General features: G+C 46.0%; 1 protein-coding gene across 1 annotated transcript in view; it reads right to left on the bottom strand.

Annotated features, from left to right (window-relative positions):
- Tnn (tenascin N) overlaps positions 1-22,704 on the bottom strand; it is a 73,356-nt gene that overhangs the window by 48,207 nt on the left and 2,445 nt on the right. Inside the window, exons 2-4 of the mRNA XM_055624557.1 lie at positions 6,172-6,611; positions 4,650-5,024; positions 3,617-3,880 (exon numbers count right to left, since the gene is read on the bottom strand). Coding sequence (XP_055480532.1) covers positions 3,617-3,880; positions 4,650-5,024; positions 6,172-6,580 — 1,048 coding nt within the window. The 5' untranslated portion in view covers positions 6,581-6,611. The remainder of the gene's footprint in view (positions 1-3,616; positions 3,881-4,649; positions 5,025-6,171; positions 6,612-22,704) is intronic.

Below are 22,704 nucleotides of genomic sequence, written 5' to 3'. Positions count from 1 at the left end.
GCTCCTCTCAGGCCAAGCATCCATAATGCCTAGCCCAAGGCTCAGCTGCTCTGAACTGGAGTTCTCCCTTTGGCTACAGAGTCCCTATCCTTGGCAATAACCACGGGAATAGATGCATGTAAAACTGGGGCAATGTATTTCAATTTTTCAATATATAACAATTCCAATACAACCAGATCCTTCCTCTAACTCCCAAATTAGAGTCCACGGCACTCAAATGCTCTATAGATTAACCCAAGGCAAAACTACAAAGCAGGTGATTTTTAACTTGGTCCTTCCCTGTATCTTTCCAGAACATTCTATCTAACTATAATACTTTCACAAGGTCCTCGCTGCATTCATGCTGCCCCATTGCCCTGTTCTGTAAAGAATGCTCATCATACGCCTGTCTTTGTTCACAGTAGAATACATAGGGTTAAACATTTGCCCAGCTACTTGGGGGGGGGGAATACTGAAATTATAATTTAAATAAATGGCACTCTAAGGGAAAACTTTTGGGAGGGAGCAACTGAGGTCTTTTGTGAATGCTTAAAATTGCAATAGCTGTATCCCAGACTGATAAAGCTTGCTCCAAAAGTGTGAGACAGGAAAAAAAAAATTCAAGACTCTCAGCCTTGCCTCCTTCCAAATTCTTGTCACCTTTATCTTGGAGGCACTTCCAGCTGTTCTGCTGACCACTTGTCAAGGATATATGACAGAGATATATGAACTTTCATATTGGGCAGAATATGAACTCAGTCATCCCAAGGTCCCTCTTCTGAGTATTTTGGACTCTCTCTTCTATAGACAAAGAACCTCTCAGAGCCCTTCTCCTCACCTGACGCTCCTACCTGCTAGGCCCAGGTTCTTTTAAAGAGGATTCCCTAAGTGATAGGTCAGAAGGTAACTCAAGGATTGTGGAAGAGGTCCTACGTGGCTTAAGAAAATTGGGTCAAATTCACAAATTAAAAAGAAGAAAAAGAAGGAAAAGAAGAAGAAGAAGAAGAAGAAGAAGAAGAAGAAGAAGAAGAAGAAGAAGAAGAAGAAGAAGAAGAAGAAGAAGAAGAAGAAGAAAGAAGAAAAGCAAGGACTTAAGGAGAATGTTCAAGATGGGAATAAGTGTTACTGGGTCTAAAGCTCCCTGAGGCACAGGGAAGATAGATTTGACTTGAATCAGCTTAGACAGAAAGACAAACTTCACAGTAGGGTTTTTAAAACCCTCAGAGAAAGACTCTAAGAAGAGGCTGCAAAGGCTTTTGAGCAAATGTTCCTCCACTTCCCTGGGATTCTCAACATCGCCCTGCCTGTAGCAGATACAGCTACTGACAAAGCAGCCCCTACTGTTCGAAAGTTGGCCTGGCTCTCACAGCTATGCTCCTAAACTGTTTCAGAGCAGGAGCGAGAGCCAAGGACACTCCGCAAACATGCACAACTGAGACAAAAACAAAGCCATTCTATGACCGTGTCTGAACACAGACGAAGGCAAGATCCACAGAGATGACACAATGTCCTCTCCCCTAACTAACAGGCAAGACAGCTACCTCTTTCCAGTCACAACACTGGCTGTCTCTAATGAGCCCTCTTTCTGGAGAGAAGTCCCCAAGATGCCTGACCACAGAATTAGCCCTACTTCTTAACAATATCCCAATGAAAACAAACCCCTGTTCCCCTGTGTTATCTAATTCAACCCAATATTCTAAAACCAATCCTTCCTTACATTCTCACTGAGACCCCCCCCCCGTTCTAAAATAAAATAAACAACAAAATCCAACTTGCTCAACTATGGGGATGTTTCTAGTGATTGCTGACAAAGGCCTAGCCTAAAACTGTCTCTCAAAGCACTTCTGATCTATTATAGCTCACCATAGTCCCCCCACCAAAATAGGACAGGCAACCTTCTGTTTCTGCAAAGATGACTACATCCCAACATCCTACCCATCCGGTTCTTTCCCCAGGGAGTTAGAGTAGGGTGAAGGTAGTGCATTTTTATCAGCACCTATAACAGCTCCTGGCATGTGGTGGGTCCTCAAAGAGCAAGGGTTGAGTAAAGGAATGGATCAGTCACTCAGACAACTAAGTTGATCCAAACCTTCAAAGGTCAAAGCTGCTTTAAGAATATTCATTAAAACTGATTCTTTTCTAAAGAGTGTTCCTGCCAGGCAGTCACATAGTGTAGTTCCTACCCACAGGTAGAAGGGGAAAAAAGCCACCTTTTTAAATGACTTAATGTGCTTTCAAAGTTGTTTTGTTCTGAGACAGGGTCTCACTGGGTAGCTCAAGCTGGTCTGGAACCTGTGATCCTTGTGCATCTGCCTCCTGAGGGCGAGGGTTACAGACATGTGTCACTACAGCTGCTGGGGGGTGCTGCTGGTGGTGATGATGGTGGTGGAGTTGGTGATGATGGTGATGGTGTGGAGGGTTTGCACATGAAGGCCTTTAAAGCAACTAACACAGAACCATTGAGTACTGGCCAGTGACTGAGTCATTCATTTGCATAACAACACCAGATGCTTTGCCACATAAGTGTTAATGTTAGCAACCGTGTGGTGTGTGTTTGTTCATGTTTGTGTGTGTGTGTGTGTGTGTGTGTGTGTGTGTGTGTGTGTGCACATATGTGGGTACACTTACACAGGTGTGTGTAGGCCAGAGGACAGCCTCAGGGACTGCTTCTCAAGAACCGTTTGCCTTATTTTTTGAGAAAGGGTCTCACATTGGTCTGGAGCTCATTGAATAGGTGAGGCTGGCCTGCCCAGCAGTATAGCACCATCTTTTAACATGGTTTCTAGGGACTGAGCTCAAGTCCTTAGCCTTTTTTTTTTTTTTAAGTGTGCTCAGGAATGTGCCCACCTTCACATGTGGTTGTCACCTGTCCTTTAGGAATGAGTTTCTGAATAGAAGCCCCCCCACCCCTGCTTTCTTTGTTTGGGGAAGAATGCTGCTTTAAGAGTTATTTCCAGGGCTCGTCTTACTTTCTGCAAGTAATAAGCCCCTGTCCCCCTGTCTACTCTTAAATTCCCTGGATGAGCACCTGTTGCATTCAGTGACATAAGCAGTGGTGCTTATTCTTCCTATCCTTCTGGTGTTATCTGGTGATGCAGAGACTGTGTCCGTCCCCCAAGCCAGTCCCCTGCACCTTCCACCCTGTTCCGTATCCTAGGTTTTTGGTCTCTCCGAATTAAGTCTGCCAGACCCTTCACCTTGGGTTCAGCCGGAAGGAATCACTGGTGGTTCAGAGAGCAGGGGAGAGTTCACACCACTGATCTTTATTCTCCCTGCTGAGGAGTAGCAGATGCTACACCTCTACCAACATCACCTCTTCCGGCGGCCTTCTCTACAGCTTCCCCTGGGCCAGTGTACCAGTGCCCAGCCCGTGAGTGTTCCACTCCCCAGATGCTGTCTAGACCTTTGTAAATAACTCTGTAAACCTTCAGGTGCCCCATTTGTGTCCCATTTCCCGATGAACACCGACTCTATCTGCGATGGGGGACTCCAACCACTTCTCGCCCACCCCTACTGGAACTTGCTGAATGGCCCTGGAAACCCCTGAGGAGCTAGCCATTCACTCTGACTGCTTGCGTGGGAGTGTGGGGCAACCCGAAGACCTTCCTGGCCTCGCGGACGCGGAAGCGTGCCTCACCTGTGGTGGCAAGCAGATGCTGAGGGCTGCTGGAAATGTCTTTCTTCACGTTGCGCAGGGTGACTATGTACTTGGTACCAGGCAGCAAGCCGGTGATGTCATAGGTGTGCTGTTCCTTGGGTACCCGGACCTGCTTCGTAGCTTGCTCTTTCCCCAGAGGGTAGTAGCTGAGAAGGTAGTGGTCCACCTCGCTGGAGGGCTCCCAGCTCACCAGCAGGGAGCTCTCGGTGCTCTTGAGCAGCTGTAGGCCCTGCGGAGCCACCACTGCAGGCAGAAGAGGAGCGGGAGGTGAGGGTGGGGAGGGTGAGACTTGGTGGCCAAATGAATGTTCTCTAGCACCTACTGCGCTGTGGTGGTTGGGCCTGCAGGACACAAACCAAGTAGCGCACTGTTCCCCAGGAAAGTACTCTCTGGTTGCACTAATACCGAGCACGAGCACACTGCCAGAACCAGGACCACCACGACCACCAGGAGCAGCCCCTGGGAATCTGAGCAAACACACAGTCTCGGAACCTCCCCAAGAGCCTCTGTGCAGCAAGCTCTGGCAGTGGGCCCAGGACCTCCTTTTATTTATTTATTTTTAATTCTTGAAAATTCCACACAAGAACACAATGTGTCATGATCATATCTATCCCTCACTTCAACCCCCCCCCTTCAACGCAGTCCTTCCCAACTTCACATTCCCTCTTCTCTTGTCCTTCCTCCCCTCCCCTCCCACCCCCGCCCTTTCTTTCTTGTTGTATATACCTGGCTGAGTCCAGTTAGTAGTTCTTGTATGATCTGGTACGAGGCCCACCCACCGAGGTGTCGAAACCCACTAGAAGCCACACCAAGCAGCCGTCAATTGCATAGCTTCTCAAGTAGGGGTGAGACCTGGGGGGTGGGGGAGACCCTTCCTCTATAGCCATCTCTATTGTTAAGCCCTCCTCCAAGGGGATCATTAGGCAGGGTAAAGGGCCAGACTCCCTCGTGTGACAGCATGCAATTGAGTTAGTGCAGCTAGGCCCACAGCGTTGGAAAGGGTGGCCCTCACCTTGAGAACAGTCGGGGCCGGTAAAGCCCAACTCGCAGTAACACTCGCCGGTGTCACAGAAGCCATGCCCACTGCAGTCGCCGGGACAGCGCCGCTCGCTGCAGTCCTCGGCGGTGAAGTCCTCGTAGCACCGGCAGACGCCACGCACGCACTCGCCGTTGCCGCTGCAGTTCTGGGGGCAGGCGCCGTAGGCACAGTCGACGCCCACGTACGGCTCGTCGCACACGCAGCGCCCGTCCACGCAGCGCCCGTGGCCGTTGCAGGCCCCGGGACAGGTGGGCAGCTCGCAGTCGGCGCCCTCCCAGCCCTCCTCACAGTGGCAGCTGCACGTCTCGGGGAAGAAGGTCCCGTGGCCACTGCAGTGGCGGCTCAGATCTGCAGGGAGGAGGAGAAATGGGCGATGAGTACAAGTCTCCTTCCTTAGAGACTGGTCAGAGACAGCTGACTCTTCCTGGATCTTGTCGGGGCCCCGTAAGCAAAACTCTTTCCACTTGAACCAAACCTCAGTTTCTCTTTTGTTTGTCTAAAAAGCTGCTTCTCAGGTGAATTCACTGGGTTCCTCTTCCCTGGATGGTGGTTTTTCCATAAAGAGACTTTAAATGGTCTACACTGGTGGTTGGACTCTAGCTCAAGGGGCAGGGCTCCGGGGACTCTGTCTGAATCTGGAGGACGGAGCTGGACTCAGAAAATAATGGTTGTGAATCAGTCTACAGAAACTGCAGATCGGCCTGGCCTCAATGGTAGGCCAAAGCGTTTGGCCAGCCCTCCTCCGAGCTAAGGGAAGCTGGACGCAGGCCGCTCAGTGCAGTACTGTCTGTCTCTTAGAGTCATCCTCCCTCTCTAAGGAAACTTCCAAAGTGGGGCTACTGGCGGGTGCGGGAGAGTGTGGGAGAGTGTGGGGAGTGGGGACGGGGGGAAGGGGGGGGGGGGGATCATGCTGCCGTCACAGTGGTGTGTCCCTGACCTCTAGTTTTATATCTGGCATTTAGGGGTGCTCTTAACCAAAACAATAAAAAGCCCTACTCGTTGTCACTTGAGCAGCCATGTTCTTAAAGTATGGAGCTGAAAAGACCCATTCTTTGTACCTTATTACTAACAAAACATTTACAGTTTTTGAATACGGACTGTGGACCAGCACTTTAATGCACACGTGTTCTCTAGTTCTCAGAACTGTGCTGGCTGATAAACCCATCCTCCCTGGATCGTTGCAGAAACTTGCAGAATTTTCACAGCATCGCATCTGGCTTTCCTTTCTCTCCTTTCTGTACCTTCACTCCCCCCTTGAACAGCCCTGGGGTCATTCTGGTCTGGTGTCATAAACCTAGGAGGCCAGCCTGCTGAGCCCTCCCTGCCTGGGCTTCTAAGATGTCCCTAGAGTGAATAACCCGCAGGGGTATGGCCTGCACCCCGAGAAAAGCCGAGCATGATGCGCCAAGATCTCACAGCACAGCAAGGCTCCCGGGGCACCGGCACGTGGCACACACTAAGTGTTTGTGGAGTGAATAGCGGGTGGCAATCTCACCGGCGGCTCCCTGGCAGCAGCGGCTGGCACTACACCGCTCCTTCATCTCTGCCATCTCTTCCTCCAGCTTCTTCACCCGCGCCAGCAGGTCCTGGACGCTGCCTGCCAAGTCGCAGTCCTTCTGCGGTGTCTGAAGACGGATATTGTGCCTGAAGATGATATTCTGCTCCTCTCCAGCCTCCCCGGCAGCCAAGAGAGATGTCCCATCATCGCTGAGCGACTGTGGGTCAGTCTCTACTTGAACCAGAGCGGACTTGGGAACGTCAATCTTGTAGGTGTGGCTGACGGTGACCTGTTGCTCTTTGTTGCTGCAGCCAGGAGACTCTGGAGTGGCTGGGGCTGAAGCCGCCAGGAGCACGGAAGCAAGCAGGAGCCCGAGGGGGAAGGCAAACGTCCCCCAGAGACCCATTCTTGGAGAAAGGGATCAAGACACTCCAGGCCTAGAGCCAGAAAAAAGAACACAAGGAGAGCCGTGAGGGCTTTTAGCAGATCCGAAGAGTCCACACACTGTTCACAGAACCAGGAAGGGCTTCTCTTCGTTTTCACCTAAGCCAGCCTTTCATCTCCCCCTAATCTCTAGTGTTTAGAGCAGCCTGAATATCGACCACTGCTTTGATCAACATTTCAGAAGGCTTGCTGTGTGACAGGATCTCTTCTGAGTATTCAATGTCCCCTAACTCTTTCAGTCATCACAACAGCCCTATTGGTAATCCCCTTACTTTTTCACGTGTCTTCGAATTGAACTTGACCTTGCGCTCTTGTGCTGAACTACACCAACCTTTTCTTAACCTCTATTTGCAGACAGGGAGGCTGAATCACGTTTGCATGCACGCTGCTGAGAGTCTTGCGGTTTTTCTTCCGATGCGTAGGGGAGGGTCTCTTGCTTACCAATGTAAGTTTCTACCACTAAGTTACGTATACCTCCAGCCCAGGAGGAGGATTTGAACCTGAGCAACCTGACTCCCGGGCCCATGCACACCATCATGCCATGCCTCTGTGCATCAAAAGGTAGGAGCTGGAGGCATTAAGCAAGCTGTCCAGGGTACCACAGCTCGGAAGTACAGAGATTGCTCAGCTCCTGCATATGAAGGCCAGAGAATAAGGATTTCCAGTAAGATCGGCTTATCCTCAAGCCCTCTCTGTTGCCCTCTTTCACATGGAGTTCAAGAACACACGTGTGCTTGGTCTTTACGTCCATACGAAGTGCTGATGCAAATCTCTTTGTCCCGTGTCATGCCCTCATTGGATCAGATGTACTGAAGGGATGTGTCATCACGGAGAACTAACCAGAACGGCACCAGGCTGGGGCTCTCTTGTTGTCATGTGTGTGCTTCTTTGTGGGGCACAGCGAGGTAATTCAGCACATGTGTACTGTGTGATGATCAAATCAAGGTAATAAGCACTTCCATATCCCTAAAGCTTAGCTATTTTGTGTGCTGGGGATTTCATATTCATTTAGCTATTTTGCAAGAGAGGGGTCTTCATATTACTCATTTGTGCCACTCCATCCTTAGCTCTGTCTGTTGTTTGGGGCATATGTTATTAATAGCAGTGAAAACAGCTTATGCTTCCAAGCTCTTTCTATATTTCAGGCACTGGAACACTCTCCAGATGAAATGGAATGACCGAGGGGGGACATCTCTTACTGTCAGGATTCCATTAATAAAGAGGTAGCAAGCACCTCAGCATCCATCAAAAGTTTGGAGGTTTGGTGAGGCCAGGAAGGTGATGGCTGGCAAAAAGATGGATACCCAACTAGCCAAGAGTGATAGACCCTTGGTAGAGCTCCACAAAAAAACTCTACCCTGAAGTTCAGGGTAGGTCAGGCTGATGCCATAGAGCAAGGTTCATCAGACCTCCCAACAGGGCAACTGGGACATGGCCCCAAGGCTCAGCAGGGGTTCTCTGCCCTAGTAGGTAAGTATAGGAGGAGATGCCAGCTGGAGAAATGGGGAGTCTCTGAAGAATTCACATACAGTTCCCACAAAGGGGTGTTGGTCCAGTGTTGTAGACATTTACCATCACAATGACTGGAGAAAACTACGATAACCCTGAGTAAATAAAGGTGTCCTTTCCCCCATGTCCCACCAAATCTCAGAAAGCAACTTGGGCAAGCCAGAACAGATGTACAAGTTGAGAGAAGAGAAAGGACAGCATCCAGTTACACAAGCACCCATCACATGCATTCACACCATGTGGATCCTAGCAACCTGAACTAGGAGAGAAGAAAAGCTGTGCACTGGCAAGAAGAAAGATTTGAGTTCATGGAAGTGATTTAATACCAAAGCAAGTAGGAAAGCTAAAGAATCGGCCTGAGACTTCTATGAGAAGGTGGAATTGGGAGAGCCAGCAAAATGAGTTGGAGGGTAGGCATGTAATAGAAATATGGAATAGAGCTTCATTCAAAAGTTCATCCCAGTGATAAGGCAACAAAACACAAATTGTCCACTCTAAAGCTAGAAGATGAGGAGCAGCAGCCATAACCACTTGCTGCTGGTTACATGACTACTAAGCAAGGACACGTCCTTAGACCCAGGTGAGCAATGGATCACCTACTGTGGGTATAGCAAGTGTGGTCTATACTATCCCAATCCCCTCTGGGCCAACCATAGAGACAACAAAGCCAACTTCTGGGTTCACTGCTACCATCCAACGCCAACCTCCTGCCTAATGTTCACTATTCCTGAGCCCTAAATGGAGTGCAGATGTGCCCATCCCCCAGAGGAAGTTCCTAAGAAATGAAAAAAAAAAAAAAAAAAGAAAGAAAGAAAAAGAAGGAACTCCTGCCATAAACCACAGCAAGGCAATCCAAACCCTGTCTCAACATTGTTTGTTTTTGAAGCTTGAAATATGAGAAACCCCAGAAGCTCTTGCAGGAGCCCTCCGTGTCGCATGTCCTGAATTATAACAAGATGTCCTTGCTAATCACAGCCTCTCTGATTGCACATGTTGAGCTCAGATTTTCCTGGGCAGAGTGATTGCTCGAAAGAAGATGAGCAGGGGGAAACCCTCCGAGTAGCACTGTGAAGTGTGAGCGAGAACGGAAGCTGCTGCCTCTGGCTTCAACACGTGTCAGGAGGGAACCTCTCCTTGCTGAACAGCATGAGGAAGCCATGACTTCATCCTCTGTATTAATATGCATAGCACAGGCAGCTCTCAGTGTTGGGGGTAGGGGGACGCAAAATTTCACCAAGAAAAACAACACATGATACATTTCTGAGTAGAGATGATTCTTTGTGAGGTAGCTCCTGATGGAAAGTGGGGGAAGATGCTGGAGGAATTCACGAGGCAAAGGGCATTTATACACAGGAAACCATGGAAACGAGGGGTCCCCCAGGAACTATTGTTTCACTGAAGCTGAGCATCATTGCAGGAGGGGCACTGAATGGTGTGAGAAGGTAAGAGACAGCGGTAGAAGTAAATGTTGCCCCTGTGGACACTATGAGGAAGGCTTTTCATGGGATTTACTGCTCAGCATGACCTAGATGGATGGTCCCCTGGATTGCCTCGAGACACAATGATGTCACAGGGTTCTGTGTTTCCATGCTCTTTCTTCTCGGTAGCTAGCTGCGGCTACTCCTGTGACTTTAATTCCCAGTCTGCAAGTCTATTCCCAGCCTAGAATGCCTGTCAGCTCATGTACAGCAATGGCTAGGATGATACAGGTCTCTCCTGTTTTTCTAACCACATAGCATAGTTTTGGCCAAATGTTTTGTGGGTTAAATAATAAGGGACAATGAATGTGTGTGTGTTTAGCAGATGGCATGTACTGGGCAAAAAAATTAACAAACGTTAGCTTTAATTAAGCCTCAAAATGATGACAGTCGATCAACAATATTTTTGTCACAAGCACTCAAAATGTTAAATGATTTGGTCAGGGCATTCAACTAGTTAAGCAGCCAAACTGGGATCACATACTCCTCGTGTCTGGATTCTTCATCTTTCTGCAATATATGCTATAGATTCGGAAAGAAAAACACCAAATATCCTTTCCTGCCATATTTCCTTCAAGAGAGAGGCTCTGAAGGGAAAGAACAGCCAAGGCATACCAGGTATTCAACAAAGCATCAATAAATCAGTATCGGAAGCCTGGACCTGCTTGGCCTGTGACCAGTGCAAGCTGGTGCTTGGAAAGATAAATAGTGCTTCCTTCACAGGTATCTTAAGTCCCACTGCTTCCCACAGGAAGGTAGGAAACAGCAGAGAATGCCAAGGCCTTTATCCCCTAGGGCACTTGTCAACCAGGCCTTAGCAAAAGAGAATGGGCTCTCAGTTTTCAAGGTCTCCTTACTAGGGTTGAATGGCCTCTGTGTCACCTCATTCTCTCCAAAGAAAGATGCACATTGAGTCAGGAGAAATAAAAATACTACTTACATCAAAGAGAGCAGTTGCCAGCTTCTAGCCACCGGAGAAAAGCTCTGTGCTTTAATTTGGGGCTTTCTCTGCTTCTTCATGACCTCATCCTGCCTAACGGTTAACCACAAGCAAATGAGCCCACTGCACTGGGTCTTAGAAAAGCTTTATTATGGTTGATTTCCAGTAGAGTCACTAAGAAGATATTCTCTCCTCAAATAATAGGGTGGACCTTGTAGAACTATGAAGAAAAATGAAGAAGTAGGTGGCTAAGGATGTCCTGATGTCACAAATGTCATTGGCAAACTTCACGCTTTTTTTTCATTAATTTATTTAATTACTTTATACCCTGATCACAGCCCCCTCCCTCCTCTCCTCCTAGTCCCACCCTCCCTCTCCCTTCCCTACACCCTCTCCCCTCCTCAGAGAAGGGAAGGGCCCCCAGGGGTGCCAACCCACCCGGCACATCAAGTCACAACAGGACTAAGCACATCCTCTCCCACTGAGGCCAGACAAGGCAGCCCTGCTAGGGGAAAGGGATCCAAAAGCAGGCAGCAGAGTCAGAGACAGCCCCTGCTCCAATTGTTAGAGGGCCCACATGAAGAACCAGATGCACACCTGCCGCATATGTGTAGGGACTTAGGGCCGGTGCACACATGCTCATTGGTTGCTGGTTTACTCCCTGTGAGCCCCCATGGCCCAGTTAGTTGACTCTGTAGGTCTTTTGGGGCTGTCCTTGACCCCTCAGACTCCCTCAATCCTTCCTCCCGTTAACTCTTCTTGAGCATAATTTGCTGGTGCTCTATAGCCTGTGGGTTTTCCCGTGGGACTACGACCCCAAATGGTTTTGAGTCTTGTGACTAGAGCGCTTGGTCTAGGAAATCAAGTTCTCATGGGGCTGAACAATTTACTGTGGCATGACCCATCCAAGAAGTGAGACCTCAGACAACCAATGACCCCACTTCCCATTCCTCTGTTTACAAGAGAATCTAGTATATGAGACAGTACTGTTTCTGCTAGACCAACCTCCAGTTGAGCCAAATTCATACAAACATTTTTATTTGTGACTCTGAGCTCTCTGAAGAGGCATTCCATATAGGATGAGAGACAGGTCAAGAATGAAGATGTGGCTTTATATGATATCACATTCCAGGTTGTGTGCTCCTGTGTTCCTAGTTCACTGGGTCGATCTAATGAGTCCCCAGGAATTGCCTGTAAGAGCTCTCATGCCTACACAACAACCCTCTGTCTGTGTATGCTGCCTACCCACCCAGGACAGAAAAGACAATGGATGATGCAGCCGGCTCAGCCCTGGGGCTCAACTACATTTTCAGGAGCTTTGACAGGCTCATTTTCTTTTATCAACTACATCTTAATCTGCCTTTTGCAAGGGGTCCAATGAATGATGATAATAGTAGCTACCATTTTCTAAACACTCCTTATACTCCAGCTCCTATGCTAAGAGCTTTAAAAGCTGTCTGTGAACAATAGGCAAAAATGATCATTTATCCCTGTGGGAATGAATTAATTTCTCACAGAAAGGCTTTCTGTTTGCCTCCATGACCAGGCTCATCCACAACGGGAAGATAAAATAGACATGAGATCTAAATTTGGGGAACTTTCTTTTATAAACCCAGTCCCCAGAATGATAGTCAGCTGATCTACAATTATCCCTATTCTCCATGGCCGTGATGGGCATCTGCTTCAGGTGTGAATGCTAATGAGGAGAGACCCATAATGAAAACTTACAATTTCTTTTTTTACTTTAATGTGATTTTTTCCACACATTGAAACAACTTTAAAGTCGCAGTCCTCCATCAAGATGAAGAGGCAATGCTAATGTCCAAGAATGTACACTCCTCTATCCGCATTGGCTGTGCACATCTTTGAATAGCAGCTGCTTGGCATCTGCCAAGTCCTTTGTGGTGGAACCAGGCCAAGCTGCTGATCACCAGGAACCAGGCCTGATATCACAAACTGGTGGTTCTAAATGCTCCAACAGGACCTAAACCATGATCTCATGTCTACAGCCAGATCCTATGGGAGCCAGGGCTCTGGAATGAGTGAGGAAGGGGCATAGTTTCCATGGGCCTGGGCATGATTTCCTCGGGCATCATCTCAGAAAAGAGCTGGTCTCGTCTGTGTGTCAGACCACGGCACAGCACTGGAATGGAAGCCAGAAGCCACAAGATGGGCTGGAAATTGCCTGCCCTAGTTTCCTTGCTTTGGGAATTACTTGGAGACATTAAAAAAAAAAAAATCAAAGTAGCAGGAAAGAAAGTCAGGTGCTATTTCCCCTCTGTTTTGGGGAAATGGCATATGGTATTGATACTCCAGACTTTCTCCTGAGTCTCTTGACAGTCACCTTCACTCTGGGTCTGCCACAGAGGCAAAGCCATGGCTTACCTGTGTGCAGATGTGGATAATCATTTATTTTTTGGCTGAGGTTGTTCCGTTAGCGGTTATATGAGCTAATCTGGTTCTTAGGAGTGAATCCTGTCTTTCTCACTCAGCTGTCTTCCCTCTTCGCCCAGCCCTCTCCTACCCTCAAAAATTATAAATAAAAAGTCAGATCTTTGAAACTCGGTCTACCACATCACTCTTGAAGTGACTCAAAATGCCTGCTTTGAGGCACTGTGAGGGTAACTATATGGGACATCAGGGGAAAGAATTTCTCCTCTCACAAATAATGATTAAAATATGAACAACGAAATAAGCCCCTTCATGTGAGTTTGCAAGCAAGCATCATCTTCATTGCTTCACACAAACATCTTAAACACAGAAAAGTTATATATAGTCTCCAAGTCACAACTGAAATGAAAGCTTATTCTCTGAGAGAATGAGCTATAAACACAGAGAGAAGAGGTCTGTGTAAGAAGAAATTCAAATAGACTTTAAAAAGAAAACAAGTCCTTTAAAATGCACTGCCCCGTGTAGAATCTGGTATCTTACACATCACAGTTGGCAGATAAGGGAGGTTCCCCCCTCCATTTGGGAGGGCAGAGTCTAAGACCAACTGAGGACATGGTTCACAGGTCTTGAGAGATATTTTGAACTTAATTTGTATTAGCTTGTTTGGATTTCCAACAGTACACACAGTCTACCATCATCCCCACACTGGCCACCCTGCTCCCAATCAATGAGAAAGCCTCAACGGCTGGTACCCTTACCTTGGAGGCTGCCGGGCACCACTTCCAACCCTTCTGCCTCCTGGGAGTTGGTCCTGGTACTGTAGACCTCAACCTCAATGCTGGTCTGTCCCTTGATTTCTTTCCTCTCTTCTTCCCTCCCTGGGTTTAAATCATGGCTAAGACAGAGGAGGAGCCAATCAATGGGACTCCGGGATTTTCCTCCCTTCCCGGACTCTGTTAAGGATTGAGCAATTCATTCTCTTATTTTAACTAGGAGAGGGGAAAAAATATACATTCCACTTTCCTTCTTACTTTGATTACACAGCAGCTAAAAATACCAGGGGCTGTTTCCATTTAAGTGGAGGCAGAACAAGGATATTAAGAAGTGTGCATGTCTCCTGGCCAGGAGCTGAGTTTCTGGTTTGAAAGTATATTTATTGAGTCTCTTTTCTGTGCTTCAGACATTCTGGAACTTACTGAAAAATAAGAAAAATCCTTCAGTGTAGAAGGAAGTCAGCAGAGACTACCAGGGATAGACCCTGCTTTGATGTTCAATCCCCCACCCTCACTCCACACCCCCTCCTCTTTCTCCATCACCTCACACCTGTGAGAAGCAGGGCTCTCTGAAGAGAGTTGAGGACAAGAAGAGCAGACGTGGGGACTTTGGGGCCCACTCCACCACACCTTCCCAGGTGCCTACCACACGATGGCTACATGGAAACTCTAACCAGAGAAGGAGAAAGGAGAACAGCGCCCTTGCAAGTCACCATTTTTCTCATCTTGACATCAGATGTTAGGCTTTCCTCCTCCCTCCAGTGTTCCAGTGGGTCATAGCCCAGCCTGCTTCATTCTCTCCTACCACTCCTTTCTTGCCCTGCCCAGAGCAGATTCTGGAGGGCAGATCTACAATACAACAGAGATAGACACTGCTTTTCAGTTCATCTATGCTATCATCAAAGATTGACCAGGCATGGACTGGACCTAGGCCTCCTACACAGATGTAGCCGATGGGCAGCTCAGGCTTTATGTGGGTTCCCCAGTAAGGGGAGCCAGAGGCTGTCTCTGATGCGGACTCTGTTGCCTGCTTTTTGATCACTTCCCCATGATGGGACTCCCTTGCAGGCCACAGGGGAAAGAGGACAAGCTCAATCCTGATGTGACTTGATGAGCTGGGGTGGGTAGATAGGGGGTGATCCTCTTTTCTGAGGAATAGGGAAGGAGGAAGGGTGAAAAAGGAGGGAGGACAGGACCAGTAGGAGAGGAGGGAGGGGACTATGATCGGGATGTAAAGTGAAAAATAAATAAATAAACTTAAAAAAAAAGATTGCTGGAGAGAAAGGAGAAGGCTGAGGACAGAAGCAAAGAGAAATCAAAGAGTTGTCTTCAGCTGTTATTGAACCAGGCCCATTCTGCTCATCAGGCTCTATAATGAAACAATGAGAAACGCTTTTAAACAATGAAACCCTTTTAAATGAGAAAAGGTTTATACATAAGCCAACTTAATCTTTATGGGATTCAGAATCCCCTTGGAGACAAACTTCTGAGTTTATCTCTGAGGGTGTTTCCAGAGAGGCTTAACTGAGGAGAGAGGACCCACCCTGAGTGTGAGTGGTACCATCCCATGGGCTTGGGTCCCAGACTGAATGAAAAAGGGGAGAGCAAAGGAGCACTTGTCTCTCTCTGCTTTCTGATCACAGATTACTCGCGACCAGACTCAATACACTGCCACCATCAGGCCCCTCTTGCCATGACAGATTTTACATAATCTGTGAGTCAAAATTAACTGTCCTCCCTCAAGTTTCGTTTGTCAGATGTTTTGTCCTAGCAATGAGAAAATAACTAATACACTAGTCAAGGATGAAGATGAGAAAGGAAGCCTCAAACCTACTCCCTGAAAATAGGATTCAGTGATATTTAGGAGATGAAGAAGCAGAGTAGTCAAGAGGCTTGAGGAAAGGTGGTTGGAGGTGAGGAAAGGTGAGGTCTTCAGGGGTCAGCATATGCATCAGCAAACATCCTGCTTGTCACAGGACGCATGTTCAAAAAATTATGGTGTTAGCTGGATCAAAAACACAGACATCAAAGGGTCTCACACTTTGCACAGGCCCAGGTGGAGGGCTGTGTAGTTTCTCCTTAGTTGAGCTAACAAAAATGACCTCCAAATTCTAAAAAAAAAAAAAAAAAAAAAACCTTAGGCAAGTGTTCCCTTATGGCTCACATGGCAAAGGTCATCTACATCAAAGCTGCTGTGGTAATATGTCCCTTAGCTACATGATCTCTAAAACTGGTCACCAAAGATAGTAGCTAAAAATGAGTGGAGTGGGTCAAGTCTAAAGGCCTCTCAGATTTCCCTTGGTTTCAGTTCAGAGATGAGCTAAGGGCCAGAGTGCTCAAGTGTAAAGCTTGTGTTTGTAACCGGCAGATGACCTTTGGCTTCACCACCATGCCTCATTTTCCTCCTCCCTGAAATAGGAACATTACACATATTGTGCAGCTTGAACAGGTTGAAACACCTAAAGATTGTAGAATAGTCCAAAAGACAAGATGAGGCACCCGCATCAGCTGCTGTTGTTACTTATTACCCATTCTGACTCTTGTGTATCCCACTAAAGACTCTTTGATAACATCCATCTCAGTCCAGATGTTTCCTATGCTTCTTCACTTACAACCACAAACACTTCTGCTGTCTGGCCCAGGAATTAGGAGCAGACTTTTACAGAAGTGACCAGTGTTGTGAAATTGCAAATGGCCAGGACACTCTCCACCCCCAAATATCTTTTTTTCTCCCTTGGATCTTCTTTTCTGCTTCTTAACTTTTCGGACCACTTTGAGGAGGTCCTCCTGTTGCCAGGTGCCCCTTAATTTCCTGGCCAGGTCCCCAGCCTTAATTTCCTTTTTCTAGTTCTTCCCACACGAGCAACCTTGGCCTATTCTCTGTACCCCTCTACTTTCTACACCTTCAGTGGATGTAACTAAATCAGTGAAAGAAGCTCCTTGGTTCCTCCATTGCGGTATCTTAACAAGACAGAGGACTCCTCTCACAAAAGCAGTTTAGACAGAGGGCAGTGCTACCATCATGCAGCTCTCTAGGTCCACCGCTCAGCCAAGATGACAGGGGTAAGTGTAACAGCAGAGGGGAGTGAACAGTCATCGCTTGCATAGATGAAACTACTTTATCTTGCTCATTTCAGACTTTGAGAAAAACTGTAAAAATATTATAAAGAATTCCCATCTGCCTACATTCTTCTAAAACTTTTGAGACTAAGTTACAGATGAGGTTCACCGTTTTAGCTTCTTCATCGTAAATGACTTCAGTGCACAGTAGTCTTCCAAAGCAGAAATATACTCTTCCATAACTTCCACGTGATGACAGAAAACAGGAATTGATATTGACACAATACGGTTGATTACCTGACTTATATACTTCATCCAAACCAGATCAATTGCCTCTCTAATGTCCTCTATACCTAAGGACATTATTGAGTCCTCTGTCCCAGGACCCGGGCTAGGATAACCCATGGTCTTCATCTGCCTGCAGCCTAACGTAGTTCTTCTGTCTTTATCTATTTACAGCCTTGATAGCTTTGGTGAGTGGAGGTCCGTTACTCTGAAAAACATGCTCAGTTTGTTTTCAGCTAATGTTTCCTCATGACTAAAGTTCGGTTGTGGTTTGGGCGGTATGTTGGGAGTCCCCTTCAGCATGTCATATCAAAGGGCACTGATATCAAGCTACCCTACGGTTGGGAGTGTTACCTTAGATCACTTGCTTAAGTGCTTAAGTGATCACTGTACCAAGCTTCACCAACCAAGGTGAATGTTTGTCCCTTTGTAATTGTATACTTTGAAATCCCCCACTTCTTATACTTTCACACATAACTTTTGGTAACTGTTGCTGATCCCCACCTGAAGCAGCTGCTTGCTTTTGTAGCAGTTGATAAAGACCCCTTTATTCCCATCTATGTTTATTAGGTAGGGTGATGCCATTCAAGAACAGCCTTTAGGAGGATTGATGGTGAGGCTTTATCCCTGTAATGCTAGCATGCAGGGGGTTGAGGCAAGAGTATTGTGAGTGTAAAGTCAGCCCAGACAATGCAATCAAATCCTGTCTCAAATAAAGAAAGGCAAGTTGGCCTTCCCAGGTCACGAAATCTCCAGTAACATTAGACTCCACTGCTATACTCTTCCTACAGCTAGGAAACTCTTACTACAGGATTAGGCTTCTCAAGTTCTCTGGCCTTTCTATTTTACCCTATACCCACTTCCCCCACTATTTACAAAACTATTAGTGTCGCCCAGCTCCACCCCATCTGAATCAGCAAGGCATCCCTCCCCACTTCCCATCATCAGCCATATGGCCCCCTCCTCTCAAGGCCAACCCTATCTCCATCTCCATGATGTCTTTTCTGACTTTTCCTTTTATAGCACCTGAATCGAGATGGAAGTCTTGCTTTGTTTTTTAGTTTTTAGATTTATTTATTTTATTTCATATGTGTAAGTGTTTTGTCTGAACGTATGTAGGTAGGCATGCGTGTGCATCACATGCCTGGTGTCTATGGGATCCCCCAGAACTGGAGTTACAGATGGTTGTAAACCAGCATGTGGGTGCTGGAAATTGAACCCAAGTCCTCTGCAAGAACAAGTGCTCTTAACCACTGAACCATCTCTCCAGCCTCCATTTACTTTTTAAAAAACTCATTCCAAAATTTTTCTCAGGGAAATGACTGTATTTATTTAAGAAATTACTTAGGAATCCAAGGTTGAGCCTGAATCAAAGAAACAAACAATATCTCCACCCAAAGCTGAACTTCCCTACATGGTAAAGAATATAATTAGAAATGGTAAAGCAAACAAGATTGTAACGGATGGATGCAGCAAGGCTAGAGCCTGAGGAGGAACAAAGTCAGGGAGAGGGAGAGACCTTAAAAGTCAAATTCTTTGCCAGGCTTTGGTTGTTACGCCTTTAGTCTCAGTACTCAGGAGGCAGGAGAAGGTAGATCTCTGGGTTCAAGGCCAGCCTAGAATACAGAGTGAGTTTCAGGACAGCCAGGGCTACACAGAGAAACCCTGTCTTAAAACAAAACGAAACAAAACAAAACAAAAGTCAAATTACTTTTAAGAACAAGAATACTATTCGGTGTTAGATTGCTCACATTTTACACCAACATCTTTTAACTTCTTTGAGGAAATGAACCAAAGACAGTAATTGGATCATATCATGGTCATCACTGCCAGGAGAACAGGAGGTGACAAAAGGACATAATTTACAAGTAGTGACAGAATTCACAAGTAGTAAAAATGAAGAGCTCATTTGCCCTACCCAGGACAGAAGTCACAGAAGGTGGTGATGGAGGCAGGGACAGGGGAGTCTGATTTCTCACAGACTGTAAGATTGAGGTTGGGGCTGATTTTATCTCACCTTGATTAGACTTTGTTTTATAGAATTTCTTCTCAGAATCTGTTCATGCAGAGGTTTCTTCACTTCAGTATGAGTTCTAGAGAAAGAGGTGCTCGTTTGCCTTCATTGCTTTAACATTTACCCAAAGCATGTATTAAGTTACCTAGCATCACATCTTGTCAGATTTGTTCCTCAAGGTACCCAAGGACAAAGCAAATCACTCAAACATTAAACAAGCTAATCCAAAGCTGTGGTGGTAGGTAGGCCCTATTAGCCGATTTCCCCAATAGCCTTGCCTTTTCTATTACCTGAGAAAAATCTCATTTGAAAAGAAAAGGTCTAGAATATATACTCTATAGCTGTGGATCATTCCTGGAGTCATTGTCCACTGGTCCTCAGGAAAAAGGGAGCAGAACCAACAAACTGGGGATTCACGTGCCTGTGAACACGAACAAAACTGTCCTTCATGGTAAAGGAGGGTTAAATGGCATTTTGGGGAGGTGGCAGGACATCCCAGGTGGGCAAAGGTCATTAGCTGAGGGGCTAAGGTATTGAGATGCCTCATTTGCATGGGGAGGCATTCAAAGACTCCCAGGTGCTTGCTGTCCTTATTGAGAGAAAGGGAGTTAGTTGGACTTGTAATTTCCTTGAGGATTATGTGACATTTCTCAGGTAGAGGCTGTGGGAGACCTGGGCTCCCCAAAGTGAAAAAGAGGAAGCCTCACAGACAAAGGGAGTCCTACATTTTACACTGAGCTCAGGGCTTTCTGGTAATGGTAGACTGCAGCTTTAGCAGCAGGGTTTCCAGACATGTAGCCCAGGCTAGCCTTGAACTTGTGGCAATTTCCTGCCTCATTCTTCCAAATGTTGGGATTATAGATGTGAACTGCCACTCCTACCCAAAAACCCCAATTTCATCTCAGGATCTACTCTTGTCCTCTTAATCTGCTACAGAAAAATCTAGGCCCATTCTCCAGGAAATGGGACTTATCTTTTGCTGCCACTTCTTTTATTCTCCTCCTCTTTATCCTCCTCCTGTTTCCTCTTCTATTAGTCTTCCTCCTCCCCCTGTCTCTTCTTATTGCTTGTCCTCTTTCTGTTTCTCCTCTTCCTCTTTCTTCTGCTTCGTTCTCCTGATTATCCTACTACTCTACCTTATGCTCTTTCTTTTCTCCTCATCTTTCTGCGCCCTCCTTCTTCTCCTGTTCTTCCTCCTTTTCTTCCTCCTCCTGTTTCCGCTCCTCCCTTTGCTCTTCCTCTTTTTCCTTGTCTTTCTCCTCTTCTCCTTCTCCTCCTCATTCCCTTCTTCCTTCTCCTTTTTCTTGAAACATTTATTTTTGGCTCACAAATTTAAGGGCTATAGTCCACAATGGTGAGCCATGGCAGAGTCTGTGGTGTTAGGAGCATATGGCTAGCACCTTCACCTTCACATACTGTCAAACCAAAAGCAGAGACAGAACAGGAAGCTGGTCTGTTACAAAACTCCAAGGCCCTTACCTTGAGGATCCATTTCTTAAGTGAGGCTCCATATCTTAAAGGTTCCATATCCTCTCAAAACAGCACCACCACCTGTGACACAGTATTTGAGCACATGAGCCTAGGGGAGACATTTTGCACTCAAACTGTAACATCCATCTCAAGTTCAGGGCCATCCCACAAGGCAAAATGTATTCAGTCTGACTCCAAAAGTTCCCATAGTCTTAACATTTTCAACATTGCTAAAAAGTCCAAAGTTTCCCCTAAGACTAAAGGCAATAGCTTACCTACAACCCTCTGTAAAACAAAATAATAATAATAATGATGATGATGTTGATGATGATAATGAGGAATTTAACATCCTTCCAATATACAATGGTACAGAGTTAACATTGCCATTCAAAAGATAGTAACAGGAAGATAGCAAGGAAAGATCAGGCCAAAACACAAGAGGCCAAACATGACCAAACCTGACAGCTCCATGTCCAGCATCTGGTATTCATGATAGTATCACCTGTGCCTCTTCCCTCCCATTCTGTTTCACCACTTGGTGCTCCCTGCTTTCCTTGAAAGGGGATCCATGTTTGTAGCATCATCAATATTCAGTACAATATAGGCTTCATCTTCAAAGCTTCACACACAGCCTTACTCAGGAGTTCCATTTAAGGAATCTAATCCTGTGTCTTATTGCCTGGCTTAAGCAGTTTTTTAGAATTTTGGTGCAAGCCTCCAAGACTCCATAACCCCAACATTTTGCAAGCCTGTAAAACCAATACTGCACGAACAACTCCAGGTTAGGTAGCCATCTTGGACCAAGATGCTTTGTGTGGCTTTGAGACTGAACCTGGGAGGGTACTTCCCTGGACAACTATTTTCCAGCAGGGTACCTTGAAGGTTCTGTCTTTTCAGACATCCTTCTTTCAAATGAATTTTTGTTACGATCCATCTTACCCTCCTCAATGAGGAGAGTCTTGCCTTCTAGGCACCTTTCTTATTTTCCTAGTGTAAAGTCCAAAGTCTCTCCTTCCTGGCATGAATCACTTCAACAATTATAGACACCTGTCCAAATAAATGCTGTTCACAACTTAAACTGGGTTTGTGTTCTTTTCCTTGCTTAGCTGCACATTTTGCATAGTTTTCTGTCCCATTCTCTGCTCTTTCTCCCTCTTACTGTACATCTTGGTAAATAACACAACAAATACTCCACAGCTTGGGTGTTAAATTATCTTAGAATACCTTTCACCACACAACTTAGTCCATTATCTTTTATTTTAGCCTCATTATGTATTCAGGACATGAAGTATAGCCAAAGTCTTTGCCAAATGTAACATGAATGGTCTACAATCCAGTTCTCAACAGAGTCCTTGCTATCCCCTGAAACCACATGAACACAGTATTTAATGTCTACATTTCTATTGGCATTTCTATAAGTGTTCTAGACTTCCATGACTGGCCCCATTGAGTTCAGCTTATTGCATTCCAGAATTTCTCAAGCCCACGGCTCCAAAATCTTCAACATTCCTTCCATAAACCAGTTCAGAATAGCTGTGAATCACATGTTAAAAGTTTGTCACATATATGTCTCCATTTCTCAGTACCAATTTTCTATTCAATATTAGTTCTTTTTGCTGTGGTTCAATACCTGAACTTGAGAAGGAGAAATTTATTTTGGCTCACAGTTTAAAAGGGTATGGTCCAGCACTGTGAAGAAGGAGAAGAACAGAGTTCATGACAGTGGGTACTTGTGGCTTGAATACTTCATATCTTGATGTAGGCAGAGGCAGAATAGGAAGTTGGTTTTGACTCTTTTAAGCCAAACAGGATAATTCCATAGCAGTTTCTAGCAACCAGTTCAGTCAAGAACATGAAATGCATTCAGAGTAAACAAGAAAGAAGAATATATTATCAAAGGTTCAATGAAAACTGTACTCATGCATATACACAGTCATACTCACACACATATATAAACTTATATTCACACATGCTCACATTCACATACACTCACACACATACACGTATACACACACTCACACAGACTCATATTCACACACACTCACACATACATACACTCACACACACACAATCACACAGAAGCAGAATCAGGAGTTCAAGGACAACCTTTACTCATGAGAGAAAGAAAGAAAGAAAGAAAGAAAGAAAGAAAGAAAGAAAGAAAGA

This window comes from Psammomys obesus, unplaced genomic scaffold (genome assembly GCF_907164565.1).
Source record: "Psammomys obesus unplaced genomic scaffold, mPsaObe1.curated_primary_1811, whole genome shotgun sequence".
NCBI lineage: Eukaryota > Metazoa > Chordata > Mammalia > Rodentia > Muridae > Psammomys > Psammomys obesus.
The sequence above is the reverse complement of the archived record's forward strand: the minus strand, read 5'-3'. Positions and strand labels throughout refer to the sequence as shown.